This window comes from Phyllostomus hastatus, unplaced genomic scaffold (assembly GCF_019186645.2).
Source record: "Phyllostomus hastatus isolate PE091 unplaced genomic scaffold, TTU_PhHast_1.1 phas_contig_118, whole genome shotgun sequence".
Classification (NCBI taxonomy): Eukaryota; Metazoa; Chordata; class Mammalia; order Chiroptera; family Phyllostomidae; genus Phyllostomus; species Phyllostomus hastatus.
Window position 1 is genome coordinate 1,919,626 of NW_025333543.1, and position 21,872 is coordinate 1,941,497.

Here is a 21,872-nt window from a genome sequence, read left to right on the forward strand (position 1 = left end):
GAATTGACTCTCCCATTTTTTCCCCCATAAGCTACATGTGATCTGGCTCATAGTTGATGATTCTTCAAGGAACACAGGCCAAGAATGAGAATCTGATTTCTGCAAATCCTTGACTATGAGCCAGCCTATTATAAACCTGCAATCCATGTCAAATCACATAGAGTATAAGTGTGTGCTTCGGTACAAAGGCAAAGAATCTTCACACATAAAGAATGAACATGTAGTCTCCTTTTTTAGGGTGCAATGAAAGTTCTCACTTAAACACTTATTTTCAGCATTGAATTGTCAACCATTTGGTTGCTGGTTGTGATGACATACAAATTTCTGCCTCTAAGAAGCTTGTTCCTATGATAGCCTATAACCCATATATCTAGTAAGCTATGCCATATAATGGATGTTTAAGTTTCTAAGTCCTAGACTCCATTCATAGAGGAATAAAAATAAACTTGTAAAAAATATACCACTTAGACCAAACTAGGTTGTGCTTTCCAAAACTACACATTTTCTCACTAAAAGTTGTAAAAGCTTCACAGAAATTCATTTATCTTCTAATTATTTATAAACATACAAGGTTAATATCTCATATGTAGGGATGTGCATGACTTTGGAAAACAAGTATGAAAGGTTAATAAGCAACGCATTGGGTGTCACGAAGAAACAGGAAAAACTGGAAAAAGAAAAGGAAGAGGTGAAATATAAACGAAGAGAACATGTAAACTTTTTGGCAATGGCAAATCTCTCAGCTAATTATGAAAGTTGATGGAGATGGTCAAGAAGATATGAGTCTCCTGCTTTGATGCACCTTGCAACCACTGATATGTGAAATTTTCCTGCCTCTGTTCTCCTCTAGGACTTTTATGGTGTCATGACTTAATTCATCTCAAGTTTATTTTGGTTTTTGGGGAAGCTGGTAATCTAGTTTCATTTTTTTTTTGCATATACATGTCCAGATCTCCCAACACCATTTGTTAGAGAGGCTATTTTTACTCTATTTTATGCTTTTGTCCCCTTTGTCAAATATTAATTGACTATAGAGACTTGGGTTTATTTCTGGGCTCTCTATTCTGTTCCACTGATCTATATGTCTGTTCCTGCGCCAGTACCAGACCGTTTTGATTACAATGGCCTTGTAGTATAGCTTGATGTCAGATATTGTGATCATTCCTACTTGGTTCTTCTTTCTCAAAATCGCTGAGGCTATTCAGGTCATTTATGGTTCTATATAAATTTTTGAAATACTTGCTCTATTTCTGTGAAATATGTCATTGGTATTTTAATAAGGATTGCATTGAATCTATAAACTGCTTTGGGTAATATGGACATTTTGATGATGTTAATTATTCCAATCCATGAACACAGTACATGCTTCTATTTATTTGTGTCTTCCTTAATTTCTTTCTTCAATGCTGTGTAGTTTCCTGAGTATAAGTCTTTTTACCTCCTTGGTTAAGTTTATTCCTAGGTACTTATTTTTCTCCTTCCTATGGTAAATGGCTTTTTTCACCTAATTTCTGTTTTTGATATTTCATTGTTGGTGTATAAAGGTGCCTTCAATTTCTGAATGTAGACTTGGTATCCTGCTATTTTGCCAAATTCATTTATTAGGTCGAGTAGTTGGTTTATGCCCACCATTTAAAAAAATACTGAGACAGGCACTTTGACAACTGTCGTGAGAGGAGCCTAAAGATTTACAGACTCAGAAGACAATTGATATTAAGGTTGTGATTTCCCCTCAGGAAGTAGCAGATCTTTATAAAAACTAATGGAAACCTTGCCACAACTGTTAAAAAAACAATAACTGAAAATAATCTGTCACTGTTTTGCACATCTAAATAGTTATATCATTCACTTGAGAGAAATCGTCAAAAGGAATCTTGCAAAAGAAATCTTTCCAATTGTACCTAACTCAGTCAATCTTCTCCAGGGGTTACAGTAAATGTATCAATAGTTAGACCTGTAATATATAATTGTCTAAGAAGTAAATAACCTTCAGGTAATTTTTCTGTATATAGTTAGAGCATAGTGTTAATGTACATGTGACATTAATGAATTCTATTTACAACTACTGACCTTCAAGAAAGTGACTCTGCTGATGTATAATTCATCATGACATTTTTTTAGAATTTATTAAAAACGTTTCATAGCTCAGATACAACATTAAGGGACAAAGACACTCCTTTAATGTTATTCTGCCTTGAAAAGCATTTCATATTTTATTGTTTTTTAAAGCTTGCATTAAATATATTACAATGCTATTAAATGAGACTTGAAGTATATTTATAATTCTATTCAACAAACAAATGCCTTAAATACAGAAAACCTGAGTAACACCCTGCACTTGCTGTGATAGCTCACCCCTTATGCATACACACACATATATACACAAGTATGTATACACACACCCATTACAATATCAGTAGCTGTAAGTCTGGAGCACATCATGTTCAAAAGACTGCTCTGCTCTGCAAACTTCAGTACATTTAAACCCTCCAACAACATACAAAATGGCATTTAACTCTCATTTTATTTATGGAGAAACTGAGGCTTTTATAAACTAAGTAAATTGGTAATCTTTATATAATTAATAAGTATTGGCACTGGGCTTTGAAACCAGACTATAGACTATAGACTATAGACTATAGACTATAGACTACTAGACTATAAAGCCCATGCCTTTTCCCACTGTGCTTCACATGGCCCCTGCTTCTCAGTGGGGAGTCTTGATAGTGGACTAGGGTGGCAGTGGGAAAGCATCTGGCACCTGGAAGACATGGGACAAAGTTGAACTTCACCTACTGACACTCACTCACTCTCTGTATGGTTATTCATACACATTTCTCATTGTCTAAAAGGCAGCTTTTACTATATCCTTCAAGATCCAGTGGTTCTACTAAGTTCTATGATTCTCAGAGAAGCCAGTGTGCATTCTATGCTGCTAAAAAGGCATGTCTTCCTACTAAATGGCAGCTCTGCACAATAATGCAGAAATGGAGGACTAAAGTTTTGATAAAATGAGTCCATACACAAACACTTACTGAGTTCCTGATATGTAGGCAAAAGTGAACAAAGCTTGATCTCTACTCTCAAGGAGTTTACATGAATATACAGACCTCACATGGCTTTTGCAATCATTTGCAATGTAGTTTCACAACTATATTTTTCTACAATGAGAGAAGAATTCTAACAATTTTCATGTCAACTCTTACTTTTCTATTGGTGAAAATGAGGATGTTAGATATCCATCATAGAAACATATATAAACATATCCTGAATATTCAAACTGAGAAGATGGTTAAATAAGTTGTTATGCTTTACAATGGAAAACTACATAAAGAATGGTGTGTTAACAATATATTTATAGCACTGAATAAAACAAAATCAATAAACAGGTATATGTAGTGCCACTTAATTTCTATAAGAAATAATAATATATTTTTAATTAATTTAACAAAAACATCTGGAAGGATATTCATCAATATCTTCATAGCAGTTATATCTCTGGTTGGTGACATTATAGAAAATTTTTATTCTCTTCTGTGTGCTTATCTATATTTTTTTAGTTTAAAAATATGCTCATGTAATAAAACTTACTTTCAGATTGTTTAACAAAAATAAATATTGAACATAAACACAAACCTCAATTTTTATTCTCAAACTCAGTTGAAGAAAGTAGAAAAGAGATAATGTGTCCATTAAGAAAAACATAAAAGGACTATGCACATGGCGAATGACAATAAGTGATTGTTGAATGCCACTACTCATGATGGAACAAGCAAAACTTTAGCTGTCCCAGTTTTTGAAAAAACTAATATTTCTGAAAAGTTTCATATCTTTAAAGTCTTTGGTTTTTATCATAAAATTATATAAGCAGAAACGATGTTCCCTTATAAATATAAAACACAGTGGAGAGATGTTTGGGAGTCTTTAAAATCAAGAAGACCTGGGTTCAAAGACTGGGTCCTTTATAGTTCTGTGAACTTGGACATACTTAGTATCACCCTTTAAACTGTAAAAGGAAGAAAACAAGGCCTATGTGAGGTTGAATACTCTGATTTACACAATACATGACAGCTATTACTGTTTTTGTTAGGATTACTTTTGGACTTCATCCCTCAACTTTGGAAACAACAATGTTACACATTAAATCAGAATGACAAATGGGTAGACACACTGAATGGTGTAATAGACAGCCATTAGGTATAACCTGCCTTATCTGCATTATATAGAAATAGATTCTTTTCATCATTTGGTAAATGTATGGTAAATGAGAGCTGCACTTTAGCTCAGCAACAGAGATTAAGAAATAGAAAACCTACTTACTTCTTTCATGGAGCTCAGGCAAGTGGGGAAAAAAATGAGTAAGTAAACAATTATCATTCTATGACAACTGCTATGAGGTTTGGATGCACAGAACATAGGCACACCAGGGCACATCGCAGAACTGAGATGTGCATCATTGTCTTGTACTCTATGAGCACGGTGCCTCTACAATGGCACAATCCTGTGCCCCGGCCAGAGCCAGACCTGGTGGGGATGGAGATAGAGTCAGAGTGACTCTCTAGTGCATGCAATGGTCTACTGAGTCTTGAAGGAGGAGGAGAGCAATGAGTAAAGACAGTAGGGAAAACATGCCATGGACAGGAAAGAGCATGTATAAGTGGAAGCTGGGAGATATGGTCTGTCCTCTTCAGGGGACTTTACATAGAGTTCAGTATGAGAGAAGGAAGCGAGCTGGGGAGGGGAATGCACTGAGACTAGTTAGTACCACACGAGAAATGTTTTAATTAAGTATAACTGATAAAGGTACATGATGAGGCCTTGGCTGGATACGCCAAGCATGTGGGTTTGTTCCCCAGTCAGGTCACATACAAAAATTAACCAATGAATGCATAAATGAGTGAAACAACAAATCACTGTTTCTCTCTCCCCCCTCTTCATTTCTCTCTCTCTCAAATCAAAAAATAATAAATTGTTTTTTAAAAAAGGACATGACAAAAGAATCACATTTATTTAATTTGGTATTTGGTCATATGCATTTTAGAAAAGGAGCTGATTAAATCCAGTTTCTTTACTCTAATCAATTGTCTGTTATTTACCAGACAGGATGTTACAGTATTTAATGTTGCTAGTAGAAATATAATTAAATTTCCTCTCTTTGGGGCAATTTGAAACTTAACATAACATTAAGTACAGCTATTCATTACTCCTGTTTTGTGCTCTATTTTTTGTGGTTCAAAGGTAAACAATGCTCACAAATATCACATTAAAACATGCTGACTTAATGTCTAATCTTCAAAAGCAGATGATTATTAAATTAATTTTATACATGTCCAAAAACTCATTGCAGGGCTGAGATCAAAGAAGACCATGTACTTGGAAAAGTTTTAAGTCCCCAAAGCAAAGGCCACTCAACTATTTCTTTCATGAATCAGTCCACTCAAAGGACAAAATGAAAGGGACAAGTCAGCAGATGCACCGATTGTGTCCTCCGGGCATCTTTAAAGGCTCTGACTGCTGTGCCAGCTTCCAAAGACCCAGCAACCACTGCAGAGATGCCTCCCGTGTCCCCTCATTGCCTGACCAGGACAAAGGTATCCCCACCAAAGAACCCCCACCAAAGAACTTCTTACCCCCAAAGAAGGCAACTGGGAAAAAGACTCACTTTGTATTCATCAATAATTAAACACACTTGTTTTCAATCCCTACTAGGTGGTAGCTCTTCCCTGGGAGCTGCCAACACAAAGATGAACACTTTAAAATCCAATTTATGGTGACAGAAGATTTGACTTTTGGTGGTGGACACACAATGCATTATACAGATAATATATCATGGAAATGTACACTTAAAACCTGTATAATCTTAGTAACTAATATCACCCCAATAAATTTAATTAACAAATACTTGTTGAAATAAATTACTTCTCTGCCTCAAAAACAATGAAAAAAAAAACATCAACCCTCAAATCATACCTCAAGGCTCAGTTCAAATATAGGTCTCTCATTGAGGTTGCATGAGCACCCCAAGCAGACGTGATCTTCCTAAGCTCTGAACAACTCAGTCCCTCATTTATTTCTCTTTTATAGCTTTTACTACAGGCAGATGCCATAAATGAATTTTGGGGTGCATATGTGGTTTCGCCATTTTTTACTGCATGTTTTGGAAAAATCACTTCCTTACTGAATCATTTCTCATCTACTAAATGGGGTTAGTCTTGTGGTCAAAAACAGATATTTTTAAGTTGTCATTTTTGGACTGTGGTGACTGAGATTCAGAGAAGCTAAATAATTTGTCTAAAGCTACAGAACTAATAATTAACATATTTCTAAACATGTATGTCTTGTATGTTTTCCATTGTATCACACTGTCTCCTACAATGCTGACTCCATGAGCTGTATAGGAAAATTATATTTCAGTACATACCTGCTTCATGAATCTCTTCCTTCCCAGTGTAAGAGGAAAACACCTGCCTAGAAAACTTGTACTGTTGCTCTCGAAAATTATTCTGTAAGTAGTCCATCAGCATGACATAACCAGACTGTTGCATTGTAAGAACTTCACAAAAAACAGCCAACTAAAAAGGAGATAATTTAATATATAACTTAACATATCTGTTTCAAGGGCAAGAGTAAAAGAAAAGGTTTTAAAACATATTCTGTATAAAGCTTAGAAAATCTTTTTTTTTTTACATCCCTTCAAATTACTTCATTTGTTTGAGTTTCCAAGATTACCTGGCTCTCAGAGATGCTCACTGCATCTTTAAAAACAATCCAGTCAACAGTGTCTGTGCAGGGAGGAGAGGTCAACGAGCCGTTGTAAGTGTAATACTTGTCAGTGGAGTTTGGCAGAAGGTTCAGCAAAATGAATGAATCTAACGCAGCCTGTTTCCCTGCAAAATAATAATATACATCTCAGCTGGAACCCCAACTCCGTAATTGAATGTTCTCAACTTCAATGAAACAGAGATATACATATGCTTTTCATTTATGTATATAATCAGAAATCAAATTTTATTACATATTTAATCAGGAGTGAAATTATGTTATCTATTTAATCTGTAATGGAATTTTGAGGATGTTTTGGATATGTTTTAGAAATGGTGATAGAACTGGAATACTCCTAATGTTCTTACATATATTAACATTACGTAGTGTTAGATGCTTCACCTTTACAGCAGCATGATGCTAGGATTATTTTACATATAAAAGATATTCAAAAATTACATGGCCATTTCAATAAATACTGAAAAAGCATTTCATAAGATTTAATACACTTACTGGAAAACAATAACATAACCATATTCTGATGCTTATCTTCAAAAGCCCATAATAAACATTATAATTAATGATGATTTATTGAAAGCTTTTCCCTGGAAATAAAAATGAGACGAGGATATCCTGCTATCACAATTTATACCCAACACTGAAGTAGAAGACTGGGCCAATGTAATTAAGGAAGAACAAAAATTCATGTAGATGATAGCATCATATTTGACAAATAACGTGACTGTGCATGTAAATAAAAACTATTAGAATAAATATAAACTATTAGAATTAATAAGTATATTTAGTAAAGTCACTGTATAAAAGACCAATGTACAAAAATGTATTCTACTTCTATGTAACAATATCAAAGACTAGAAAATAAAATTTAAAACAATATAATAATAACAAAATATCAAATACAAGAAAATCTAATGATTCGTGTGTATAATATATATTTAAAGTTGTATGATTTTCTTGAAAGAATTACATAAAATCTTTAAAAAGTGAAAAATACCATATTTATGAGTAAGAAGAGTTATTATTGTGAAGGTGTTAATTTTCTCCAACTTAACTTACGGAGTCAATGAAATCTTAATTGAAGTCCCAGGAGGGTTTGTCTGCTTGTGTGTGTGTATGTGTCTATATTTTGTGGTGTGAACTGACATACTGATCTTAAAATTTAATTGGAAATACAAAGAAAAGTTAGGTGAAGAGATTAAGAAGTACAAACCAGTACAAAATAGTCATGGGGATGTAAAGTACAGCATACGGAATATAGTCCATAATATTGTAATAACTATGTACAGTGCCAGGTGGGTACTACACTCATTGAGAGGGACACTTCATAAGTTATATATGTCTAACCACTATACTATACAACTGAAACTACTCTAGTATTTAATGTCAACTATAATTGAAAAAAATTAAGAAACCTTGGAACAATAATAAAGCTGGTGAGCTTTCACTGTTAGATAGTGAGACCTACTGTATAAAGCTGTGGAAATCATGATAGTGAGATTTTTATGGAAAAATAGACAAAGGGCACATGAAAGAGAACAGACAGTCCAAACCCCCACATACACTGTCACTTGATTTATGACAAAAAATTACCCTGTAGTTGGAATGGACTGCATTTTTAATAAACAGTGCTGTATCAATTGAATATCTTTATGGAAAAAAGCAAATCTTGATTTGCTATATCACACCAAATATACTGCACAAATCAGTTATAAATAGATTATAGACCTAAATGTGAAAAGAATAATAAAACTTTTAGAGAAAAAAAGAGAATATTATCTTTATAATCATATGGCATATTAATATTTCTGAAATGGTACACAGAAAGCATTATCTATATAGGATAAATGATGAATTTTAATATGTGGTAATCAGGATCTTTCATCAATAGTCACTATTAAGAGTGGTAAGAGAGTAAAAAGGAAAGACAAAGAGTGAAAAATATATTCTGGAATACACACACACATAATACAATAATAAATATTAATTTAATCTTGCTAGATATACAAGTTGTATCTTCTTTAAAACAGAGAAGTCCTACAGAAACAATGGTAAAGCTTTCCTCAGTGTTTTGTGTGGCCTTAGAATCCTAAAACAATCGGACTCACCTGACTACTTAAATAGCCCCATTTTTGTTTTTACCTCTTCCCAGTAGCATGTCCCAGTAGCACTGCCTTGGTCATTTAGCTAATTGTGTGCCAGTCCTCATACATAAGCAGCGACCTGCTTCCCAGTGAGACATGTGTATAACTCTTTCTCCCATCCTCATAACTGCCCAGCCCTGTTCAAGTCCTCTGCTCCAGCTAGTGATTTAGGTCATTAAGAAATAGTCCCCAAAGCCAATTTAATCTTGTCTAAGTGAGGTAGCACAGCGTAGGGCACCTTATTCACCCTTTATTCATATCATCCAGGAAGCCTTAAAAATATACCAACGTCCAAGGTTCCACCTGGACCATTTAAATTCAAGTCCCTAGTGGTGGGGGACTGAGCATCTGCAATTTAAATAATGTGCTCCAGATGATTCCAAAATGCAGCCAGGGTTGAAAATACCAAGTGGAGTGAAACTTTTGCAAGATTTTAGTCTTTTTAAATTCCACTTCATTCATTTTAAAATGAAATGACTGGAATAGATGATCTTAATAGTCTATTCCAGCTCTAAAATACTAAGTATACCCAGAAAAGAGTAAAAAAAATGTTTCCACTTCAGCTATTGATTGTTAATTTTTCTGCAATTCAGAAACATTTGAAGGAAGGATGATCTTAATCAAGCTACTGATAACTGCTTCAAGTCTGAATTTAAGAGTGATTGCTAAAAATAAAAATCTATTTGATGGAACTGATAGTGTTGGCCATATACAACCAAAATCTACTTTTAATCCAATAGAAAGTCCTATCTCTGTTTGGTTTATGGATTAATTAGTAACTTTCAAAGGATGTCTTCCTCTCCGCCAGTGTCAGGATGACATTATCGATATTCAGACTCAGATTTCAGTTATTTGAAATAGAAAAATACTTACTTTTGATAAGTGAATATTTTTCATTTTCAGATTTATGATTTTCATACATGAAATTTTTGTGATGAAATCATCTCCCTTTTAAACATCATTGTACTAGATTTTTTTCCTTTTTCTCTGAAGACAAAATTTATCTTCAAATGTTCTGTGGAAATGTGGATGTGAAGCACAGTAATTGAGGAAGGATACAGAAATCGACTCACTGCTAAGTTAGGTGGGAAATGTGATAACACAGGGGACATAGAGGGCAGGAAATAAAAAAGATAGCAAGATGCGAATGGCGATGAGAGAGAAATTTCTTGAAATAGGAAAAGAAATTTGAGAAGAACTAAAAAGATAAAAAATCAAAGACAGTTTTGATTTCTCCTTGCCCCATCCCAGTATGGAATCCATTCTTCCTCCCTCGGAGCCTCAACAGCAATCGCTTAGTCTCACTTATGAATGCATTAACTTATGAATGAATTTTGTGCCATTTCTTTTTTGAATTTATGTGCATGCCTAAGTTTCTGTCTTGAATTTTTCAAGACTTTTCCGTTGTGATAGTGCTTTTCAATTATACCACCATTTTATGAGAAAACTGAATTAAGGTGGGGGTTATTTGTAGCTTGCAAAAATATATGTTTAACACAAGAGAGAATCACACCTGAGCAAAAGTTGATCTATTTGAGAACAATCATTCATTCACTCAATCAGTACTCCTGAACATATAAACTGATGATTAACCAATCAATTAGATCTGTTTTCTGTAGGAGGGAGAAAGATGAGGAGGTTGAGAGGTAGGGAGATAAGTACCACAACATGGCCAAGCACTAAGGAAGAACCACTAAATACTTGAAACCAACTCTTATTACTTAGGACAATGAGCTTAAGATGGAACTACATTAACACTGCCTGTGAGGATTTTTTCAATATAGACATTCCTGGGCTGAATTTGTGGCTAAGAAAGCACCACAAGTCATGCTAATGAGAATTCCCATTTGAGAATTACTAATGATGCTATCTGAGGTGTGTCTCTTCCTTGCAATTTGAAAGAGTTCAATTAACAGTTCTCTTTTCTTTGTGGGCTCTGCTTGGAAGTTAGTAATACACTATCTTAGATGGCTGCCACATCACCCTCTCTCTCACCACACCATGGACAGCACAACACCTAACAGAGTAGGGATGGTGAGAGAAAGAGAAAGAAAGGTGGGGGCAAGGGAAGTAAAGAGAAATGGGTTTGTGTTTTATAGAAGAAAAAAACAGAAAATGAGCAACCAGCCACATATAATAAAAGATTTTATAATCTGCAGGATCATTGAAAAGTGTTGTGTTTTGGATAACTCACATTATATGGAGAATATGGAGCAGGATTTGGGAGTTTAGCTGCAGTTCTGGAGTCACTGACTAAGGACAGGCATTGCCTTCAAGCCTCCAGGTTCCCAGCAGCAAAGGCTGGGAGCAAACATGGGGAAGACTGCAGTTTATCAGGCACGGGTGGATATTCTAGACTCTAAAATGGTTTTAACCCAAGAGCTCTCAAAATGGAAGCACTGATGGCATTTAACAACTATTCAAGTAAAATTAAAACACATTTCCTACGTGTTCTGAAACATATAACTAATAGAAATCTCCACCATATAGTGGAACAAATTGTGTGGACAGACTAGGATCCAAATTCTGGTTCTACCACTCACCAACCATAAAAATTAGGTGTCCTTGCTGGGTGTATTGAAACATTAAGTATCTAGTGGGTGAGCTGGAAAAAGGGGAGGGAGGAAGTTGGTGCACAAATAGCAGGGTAGAAAGACAGAAAGTAGATGGAGAATGGAGGGCAGACTAGTATATGTTCCCAGCCAGTCAGAAAAATAGCTAATATATATATTAGTTCTGCTACTGAGGTGAGAGCCAGGACACAGACACAACAATGCTCTTAGGGAATCCATCTTCTCAGGGAGGGTATATACGTGGTACCAGTGGCTCTGATGGAGTACATCCCTCAGTGGATTGCAAATAGTAGATATTAGAAAGTGCACTTTAACAAAGAACATGAGCAAATTGGTTGCTAAGATCATATGAGCACCCTCCCAGAGTCCCTCAGGAATAACTGAAGAGTCTTTGAGAGAAAGTGGCCTTAGAGGCCCAGTTACACAGTCAGCACTAATAATCCAGTGTCAGCATCGCTCTTGTCCCCACAGGCTGATGCAAAACCTGAGAGCATTCAGAATTCATTTTATATGCAATTTTAAGTGTAGAAATTCATACTAGCTGCCTTCTTTCAGTCTTGACAGTATGCACTTTATTACTAAGTGAGAAAAAAATTAAACGTGGCTTATGGCATTCAATGTTGAATTTTGCAATCTGGATAGAAGGAGATACCAGCTTCATCTTGCATTTGATTGCATCTTTCAAAAAAAAATTTAAAAATTAAAGCCATACTGCAGGAATTCATATACTGTTAACTTCTCAGCTATTCAGACAATTCAGGTCTTCACATGTAATTGACAAAGATAAATCAATCCTAGGCCAGCTTCTACTCTCAAGAAAAGGGTTTAAATACATTTTGTGTCTGATTTCAAATTTGCAGTTTATGAAAATTTGCATTTTATGGATAATTCAGGACAACATTAATACTCCATGTGTGAGTGACTAATAAAACTAAAATAACAATATGTTGTCTCTTGCCAAGGTCAAGAGATAATGGTCAAGAGTCAAGGTCAAAAGCATATGTGACAAATTACAAGAGCCATGAGAAAACAGGGAGAGCACTATCAAAGCATATCACATCTTGTATGTAAGCAATTACCTTCTTCCAAAACTCTTATTTTCTCATACCAGTAAAGCTTATCAAGGAAACTACCAGGGCATAAATTTTTAACTTGGGAGAAATTCCTCTTTTGACCTTAAAGCATGATTTTTATATAATTGACTAATTTCAAATTATGAACTAGAGTCTTTAACAGATGTACAATGAAGAGACAGAATAAATCTTGATTTCATCACGGAATTAGATTATTTTCAAGAATAAAATAAGAAAACTTCAGCTTCCTACTTCCATTAATGTTTTATGATTTTTTATGTGATAATTTTTTATGTAATAAAAAATTTAGAGATAATTGTTCTTTAGTGTAAAATGTATAAATCATCAAGTGTGAAAATTGAGATTCTGCTCCTTTCTTCTTTTGGAACAACTGACTTTTGTAATATTATAAACATTCATATGCATACAAATCTGGGAAGGGATTTCACCAAATAGCTTACCAAAACGACTAACATTTTCAACTCCATCAATAATTGCTTTGTAATCCACATTTTCTTCTATTCCAACCTGTTAAAAATGACATTTTAAAAAATGGAATACAGTATTTATTAACTGTTCAGTTAAATGTAAAGATTAGTGACTTCCATTTTAAGTTTTCAAAAGGAATGTCTTCCAAATGCTCACTTATTTTCATGGCAAAGTAAAAACAAAATAAAACTTCTTAAATATTTAAATTTTCTGCCGAGAAAAGTACATTTAAAAATGTCATGATTCATAGTCATGAATCATTATGATGCTTTGCATATACAAATACACAAATCGGTGCACTCAGAACAGTTTGCTCCCGCTGGAAGTGAGGTGCCCAATAAATGAATACAAGGGTCCTCTTTCAACTTCCCAGACAAGGGGCTGTTCATTTTGAAAACAGCCAACAGTTATCATTGACTTGTGAGCTCTTCTATTTGTTCCAAAGTATGTTTTGATATTTCACATCAATGCTTCATGTGACTAAAAAAAGAATTAAGTTAGTGTGTTAAATCTATGTATAATTATTACCTCAAATAAAATGGATAAAGCTCTTATTTTTCCTTTTCCTTTAACTGCTTCTTCAAAACTTGAAAACTGGTCTGGATCAAAGCAGTAGATCTGCATCTATAAATGTAAAAATGATGTTTTTATTATATAGAAAAGCTGCACAAGAGTCAGCAAAGAGGCAATAAAATAATTTACCAATTTGATCAATTCTACATGAAAAATTCTATAAATTGTAAAACTCTGTATTTTGCATACTTTGAAAATATTTTACCAATTATATATATGCACACTGCATTTACTATCATTTATCATCCTGCAATGGGGAAGGAAACACAAGTTAGACATACCTAGAACTGAAATGATCACTTTGAGAATGACCACAGACAACACTGAATAATTAGAGAAATTATCAAAAATAATAAATGATCAAATGTTATTTCAATTATTTTGCTGTTATTCTTTCAAATATAGTTTTATTTTTTCTTGCCTGGACATGCCTTTCTTGATGGCCCGAGGAACTGTTTTTGGACAATGCACTCTATTAATAGTAAAACTGGTAAGGACTTTGCTTCCATCTAAAAATACCAAGGGTTTTAGGTTCTTTATTCTAAGTCTCCTCTGCAGCTTTGAGGCTACGCCTTGTTAATTGCTACTTTGGTCTACATATCTGTCGATAACAGCCTCTAGTCTCATTTATAATTTGGTGCTCCTCAGGTTGTGGGCTTGGAAATGAGGTAAGTCGGCTAGTTTCGAAGTATAATTAAGGGAAGAGCAGACAGCCTCTGAGAAGATTAATGTGCACTTAGGGCTGTGATCAGAGAAAGAGCGGGTGTGAAGCAGAAAATGGCACTGGCTCCTGCTTTGAGTGATCAACAAAGCCTTTCAAAGAGAAAATTTCTAAGCTAAGTCCGAAATGAATAACTTAAAAAGTTCACAGGTGAAAAGGCAGAGGAGGTGTATGTGTGTTCAAGTCAGAGGTCTGGCTTGGGAAAGGCCAATAGGCAAGCAAATATGAGAAATGTGGAAAATGGGGAGTAACTTGTGTTTTGATTTCAGCTCTGCATGTGTAACAGAGAGGAGCGATGAAGCTGGAGAAGGCAGGGCCACACCAGGAAGGTCTGCAAGGCAAATCCCTGTCTGCAGTTTGGTCTTGAGAACAATGTCAAGTCCTGATGTATTTCAGTTAGAAAGGTAACGAGGGGGTAGGACTCTGAGAAAGGGTGATGTGGAAGAGATTAATAGTAGAGAAAAGGAGACCAGTTCAGAAACATTCAATAAACCAACTAAGAGCCAAAGGTGGTTGGAATTTTTCTCTGACATCATTTAGGGACAGAATGAAGACTTGACTGAAGAATGTGGAAGACCAGAAAAAAAGAGCAAATCGAGGATGCCCCTCATTTTCTTGCTCGCAGAGTGACATGGAGAGAGTTTAAACAAACAAACAAACAAACAAATGAAGGGCTTTTTAAAATAAATATATGTGTGTGTGTGTGTATATCTTACATACATATATGTGTGGAAGATATTGTGCACAGATTTTGTATTATTTATTTTGAAATTTGGGAATTATGTTTTTGCAAGGATTTTATTAATTTTTTTTAGAGAAAATCTTTTTTTTTAATTTTACTTATTTATTTTTAGAGAGGGAAGGGAGGGAGATAGAGGGAGAGAGAAACATCAATGTGCAGTTGCTGGGGGTCATGGCCTGCAACCCAGGTATGTACCCTGACTGGGAATTGAACCTGCAACACTTTGGTTCGCAGCCTGCGCTCATTCCACTGAACTACGCCAGCCAGGGCTGGATTTTATTAATTTTTAAAACAATTACTACATTTACTGGGGTGGCATGATTAATACATATTATATAAGCTTCAGGTGTACAATTCTATAATACATCACCTGTATATTAATTTTCATCTTTGTTCTAAATAAATAATATTGTGAGAGAGCTAAACTTTCAGAAATGAGAATGTTATGTGCTAAATAAATTTTATTTATTTTGCAATTCAAATTTGATAATTATTTTCTTTAAGGACATTTAATACATTTAAAAATAAATTATAAGCTCTATATCTGAATGTGTTTATTCACATTAAAATTTATTTTTAGTCCTTTAAAACATAATTCACTTTATTCTTATTTTTATTATCAATATCTTTTTGGATTATAAACTAATACAATTTCATTATAGGTAATTTAAAAAGTACAATGATTTTCAAGTAGAAGGGCATGTATATGCCATTACAAAAAGAAAATCGCTGCTAGTATTTTCTTTATTTCCATCAACTATTTTTATACTAGTAATAATTCATTCTCTCATTTAACCCTCATAATAACTTTATTAGGCAGGAGCTACTACCATTATGCAGAAAAAACTGGAAGCTCAGGTAAAGTAATTTGTATAATAACAATATGGTGAAGTCCATATTAAAACCTAGACTATTTGATTCACACTCTTTATTCTCAGTCATTAGTTTTCAGGTTTTATAAAGTTGATATAATAATACCATGTTCAATATTTTATAGTTTTTAAAAGCATTAATATCTTTAAAAATTAAAAAGCATTATCTTATAATAAACCATATTTGTGTAAATCATTTAAAATGACTTCAGAAGATAATAATATTCCATCGTAATGTATTTAATCATTTCCTTTTATTTCAACGTTTTATTACTATAAATAAATCCTTTAACATATATATTTGAGTATGTCTAATTATTTTTTAGACCAAATTGCTACAAATTGAAATACTGGGTATTGAAACAGACATATTTCAAGTTTTTAATAAAAACAAGCAAATCATATCCCAGAAAGTCTGCCAATTTGTACTCTCTCCAGACATGTATGAAAATATTTATTTCATCCTCCACTTATTTATGATAATTATATTTATTTGGAAAATTATAAAGCTGAAAATCTTTCTCATATTTTGCATTTCTTTTATTCTCCAGTATATTAATAAAATGTCCTCCCTTTTTATCTAGGGGGCTATGAAAAAAATTCATTTATTCATTTATTCATTTATTTGTCGACATTTATTGATCATCTATAGTTTGGTACTCTGCATTACTGGGAAGAGAAAAAACAAATTTGGCTGTTATTGTGCTTAGTCTAGTGAGGAAAACAGATATTAACAAAGTAAACAAAATATAACTATATAAATTATAAAATCTCAATGATTTATAAAATGAAGTAGTAATCAGCAGAACTAGTGACTTACCTCAAGGGGAAATTTTTGTCCTTCTAAACTATGTTCTGATCCATCAGATGACATATTGCATTTTCCCCAGTGAAAGGTTACCTTGCTTGCTTTAAACACCGTTTCTGAAACTCCTCCACTGAGACGGTAGTCATTAGTGAGATTTATTTCCACTAAAACACATACATGATAAAATTTCAACTAAATTTCTAAAAATCAAAATTATAAGTTTCAACTAACTTTTTTCTATTATAGGTATATTTAAAATAGTTTGATAAACTTAAAAACTTAAGTTGACATTTTGGAAGCTGACCTTGTAACTCTGCACAATATACTTAATGTATTTTATTGCCCAAAATATAAACTAAACTGAAGACCTTAACTGCTGTGGAACCGTTATAATAAGCAGAAGTCAGCCAGCCAGTCTACCTGCTGTGTTTATTCAATGTCCTGAGCTGGTGATTTCCTCAAAGTTCTGTTCCCTGAGGCATTTGATAGTAGTGAGAGAACAGAGTGAAAGGAGAAGGAACAGAAGGGTAGAAAGAAGAAAATTCTTCTTATGGGAGTGCTCCCCTTTCCTCAGTTTCAGTTCATCTCCTCCTTATCAGGCTGTTGTTTCTGTCCCATCTCCTTATTCCTCCACCCATCACCCCAGGCTTCATCAAGCTCCAGAACCTCTGTTCCAGGCTGTGGCAAGAAAGGTGGAAACCCATTTCCATTGAAGGGGTTTTAGCCATCTCTTATTTGAACCCTCAATGACAGCTTTCAAAACCTTAAATCCTCCTAATTTGAGTTCCAAGGCAAATATTATCTGACTATTTTAACAGTTATCTGGAGATTAATGATTCTCTTGAAAGCCTAATGCAAGATTTTAATGTCTCTCAATCACATAGTTTTTGTTCCATGAGAAAGAAACCACTGTTGGCATTAGAGACTGAATCCAACATACTAGCCAGACAACTAGAGATATCAACTTCCATTAATAATATAAACAACAACAAAATAACAATAATCATCAACATGTGTTTATCACAATGTGCCATACATTCCACTAAGTAATTTACATGTATTAAACATTTGATACTACATATCTTAGGAAAGGGACAGTATTCTAATCTGTATTTTACAAATAATGAAATTGAGTCACGGAGAGTACCCTGCCCAAAGTTTCACACTCTACTCTAAAAGCCATCATTGAATTCAAAGATGTGGCTCTAAAGATCAAGTGCTGACCTCAGTCCACTTAGAAAATATTGTGAAGGTGATATGTCTCCATGCTTTGTAACAGCCTTCAAAGGTGGTATTGAAAAAGTCAAGTTTTGGGATATGTACTTTCATGAATCTAATTAATAATATAATACAACTTGAGATATTCTTAATTTTTCACTCAATACATACTGTATTTTGCTGTGTATAATGTGCTCTCATGTAGAATGCATATCCATATTTTAGCACTATGTAAATGCACATTGGCTTATTTTTCCCTCAAAAATTTGGACAAAAATGTGCACATTATACACAGCAAAATACAGTACTTACTGAGTACTTACAATGTATTAGGCACTGATGTAGAAAAATTCCTATCCTCATGAGATTTAAAACTAAATTGCTACATTCAAATAATTATATTATCAAACTATGAAAAATACTGAAAAAATTCACTATGATAAACCACATCAATATAGCTACTGTTAGAATATTGAGTATGTTTTTAATATTCCTATGAGCATATTTTTACTTAACTTCTTCATATACATATAATTAATTTAAAATATATCAGAAAAGAAAAGGTGTTCATTTTTTTAAATTATGTTATCTACTTATCATTTATTGGAATTTTATGGTATTATATTTTTCATTTTTTTTAAAAAAAAGATAGTCTCGCCTTGGCTGATGTGACTCAATGTATTAAATGCCAGCCTGTGAACCAAAGACCAAAGGGTCGCCAGTTCAATTCCCAGTCAGGTTACATGCCTGGGTTGAGGGCCAGGTCCCCAGTAGGGGGCACGCAAGGAGACTACAAATTGATGTTTCTTTCCCTATTTTGGTCCCTTCCCCTCTCTCTAAAAATAAATGAATAAAATCTTAAAAAAAGAAGAAATATAAAAAGACAGTCTCAAGAAAGAGCACTTAGAGAGTGCTTTCTAAAGACCATCTATAATTCTAAACTTTTATATAAAAAGTCTAACAATTTTTTTTCTTAAATTCATTTATAATCAATTGCTTTTTTCTTATCCAATTACTGAATATAGTATGAGGCTGAGCGGATATATTCAACTAAAATGCCCAAGAAAATACTTGACTAAGTGATTAACCAGTGATTGAATTATTAGATTACATTAATTATGTATTACATCATATTTATCACATTTTCTAGTGGAGACATTATTACTACATTATTGGAGAACATGACATAACAACTTTGGTCATTTAGTTTATTTGTACACATTTTCAAAATGTTGTCTAAACTTCCAATTTGTCTTGCTCTGCTAGGTTTCTTCTACATATAGTTTCTATCCAGTTCATAGTACATTAAAGAAATATCAAATGAAACTAATTTAAATATACTCTAGGTAAAATAAACATATTAAAGTCACAATCAAAATGTAAACATTTTACCTGTTTTCCCATTGTTATGAATGAATGTGTTTTCCAAAGACGATTTATCCCAACCCTGAAATTTAAGTTTCTTTAGATTCACATTTACTTGTGTAAGATCTTCATCGATGTTGATTGGAGATTGTTTGGGGCTATTACATGTTGGATATTTCTTTCCCCAATTTTTTTGATTCAGTGCTCCTAGGAAAAGGAAAGGGTAAGAAGTTAGTTTCATAATTTAAGATACAAAAGCTACATTTTGTATTATAAAGTAGCTAATCCATTATATTAAAAATATATACAACAATAGGAAAGATTGAGACATCTTTGAATCAATTCAAACAAGAACTATACCTAGATTTAGATTCCGAGATTTAAAATAATGCACTTTAGAAAGAGGCCATCAGGTGCAGAGAACAGCACTGCCTTCTGTAGCTATCACACTCTTCAAATTGACAGAAAGTCTAATTGTCACATAAGGCAGCAGTCCTGGCCCAGCGCTCCACATCGACAGGTGTCCAGATGACAGTGCTGACCTCCTTAGCACTGTCCATGGGGGTGGCCCCCTTCAGACCTCCTCTCGTCCCTCTTAAATGATGTGGTTTAATTTCCATCTGCTCAGTCTTGTTTACAAAAACATAATTACTAGCACATCCTTCCTCCCCTCTCCCCTCCCCACTTTTCATCATAAAACAAACATGGCTTTACTGTTTAGCATTCAGAAAAATGAAACAGGGCTCTCTATAAAGATTTTGGCGTACGGTGAAGTGACTGCTCACGTGTTCCACAGAATGAACAGTCGGGTAAACCAACAGTGCCCTGTGCTGCCTTCATTTCACCCCTTCCTGAACCCCGACCATCTCTCATAACCTTATTTCACTGACATTATGTAGCCAAACACCCAAGTAGTGCTAAGAAAAGCCATACTTTATTTAAAGGTCTATTAAATATATGAAATGTTTTAAGTTCAAATCTTAAACTTTTCTCTGGCTAAGCTAGCATTTCTGCAGCATCTCATGTAAGAGCAGAGTGGCAGCACTGTTTCCCACTTACATCCCTTGCAACAATGTTCTTTCAGAACACAAGTTGGGTAAGGCCCAGACCAAATATGGTTGATGCTGAAGGAAATTATAAGTAAATACACCCTCTATACCACCCTATTCTACTATAGGGTCCAGCAGAAGTTACGCCTGCTTGAGTGTGATTGGTGGGATAATATGTGTGTAATAATTCATTGTTTTAATTTGAATATTTCACCTAAAATATCATATGGTGTGCTTGGGTGGATATTGTTATGTTACAGAATTACATGCTATGATTTTTGTAATAAAATAGTTTGTAATGAAAAAAAGGGGGATTACGTGTGCTGGACCCTGTATATGATATCTATTCTTTATGATAAAGCATCAATTTTCAGTTAGGATGCTGGAAGAATTTTTAAGACATGCAATACCTGACTATTCAGTCAGGGGCACTGACCTCTTTTCCCTAGATTGTCAAATAAAAAATGACAACAGCCAACACAACAATAATTGTGCTGTGTGACTGCCCTGACTCGAACAATAAATGCATAGGACATGCAACAGAGCTACATCTTACTAGTCACACTGCATAACAAGGATGCTTCCGACGGGTTAATTCTTGGTACCAGATATCCTCATATACAGGTATAGGCATCCAATTTTTTAAAAAGTCACTACAGCAAAAATGGTTAAAAATTACTATTTTTTGTTTGTAAGTTGATCCAAATTATACATTTTTTGTCAGATGGGCAAAAGATAGCTTTTTTGGTATGCCACAAAATTTTAGTAATTAGTTTATATGATATGTTCCATCAGGTGAAAAAGGTTGAAAATCATTGTGATAGAACAATCAATGAGGATGGACTTCCATGCAAACTTTCATAATGTGACCAAACTAAATTTGCATAATTTAGCCCAGAAAGAAATAATAATCAGTCTTACCATAAAACTGACTATGTAGCCAAGGAAAATTAGGTGATTCATCTCTTAGTGAGACATCTACCCAAACTGACAGGTGCTGAAAATATTATTTTTCAAAATCTAAGTCTATTCCTAGAGGGTGTCTGAGTATCATATGGTTTACGGATGCAGAATGGTGCACATGTCAGCTTCTAGGAACAGCTCTAATGATCTGAGTAATGTCATGTCAATTTCACAGCCAAGAACATTAGTATTAGGGTAGGAAAACACTGCTCATTTTATTATTGTCAATACAGAGAAGCAGAGAGAGAATTTGCAGCACAAATCAATAATACCCTTTGAACTGCTTAAATTCACTGCTTTAATACAATTAAATTGTACAAACAATTGTTTAATACAAATTGAATTGCTTTAATACAGTGAAATAAATTCCAAGACACTTAGGAAGAGTTTCTCAGTTGTGGTTCACAGAAACATAAGAATTTAAGTGCCTAGTAACAATACATATGATTTATAAACCTGCTATTTCCCATAGCGTTTAGTGATCATCTCTATTGGACTCTTA

At 34.0% G+C, this 21,872-nt stretch overlaps 1 protein-coding gene across 4 annotated transcripts in view; it reads right to left on the reverse strand.

Moving 5' to 3' along the window:
• Positions 1-21,872, reverse strand: part of PTPRZ1 (protein tyrosine phosphatase receptor type Z1) — a 175,099-nt gene that overhangs the window by 64,217 nt on the left and 89,010 nt on the right. For all 4 annotated transcript variants that reach the window (XM_045847736.1, XM_045847726.1, XM_045847719.1 and 1 more), the window contains exons 3-8: positions 19,386-19,565; positions 16,788-16,939; positions 13,588-13,683; positions 13,032-13,098; positions 6,730-6,887; positions 6,422-6,572 (exon numbers count right to left, since the gene is read on the reverse strand). In XM_045847736.1, the coding sequence (XP_045703692.1) occupies positions 6,422-6,572; positions 6,730-6,887; positions 13,032-13,098; positions 13,588-13,683; positions 16,788-16,939; positions 19,386-19,565 (804 nt within the window). The remainder of the gene's footprint in view (positions 1-6,421; positions 6,573-6,729; positions 6,888-13,031; positions 13,099-13,587; positions 13,684-16,787; positions 16,940-19,385; positions 19,566-21,872) is intronic.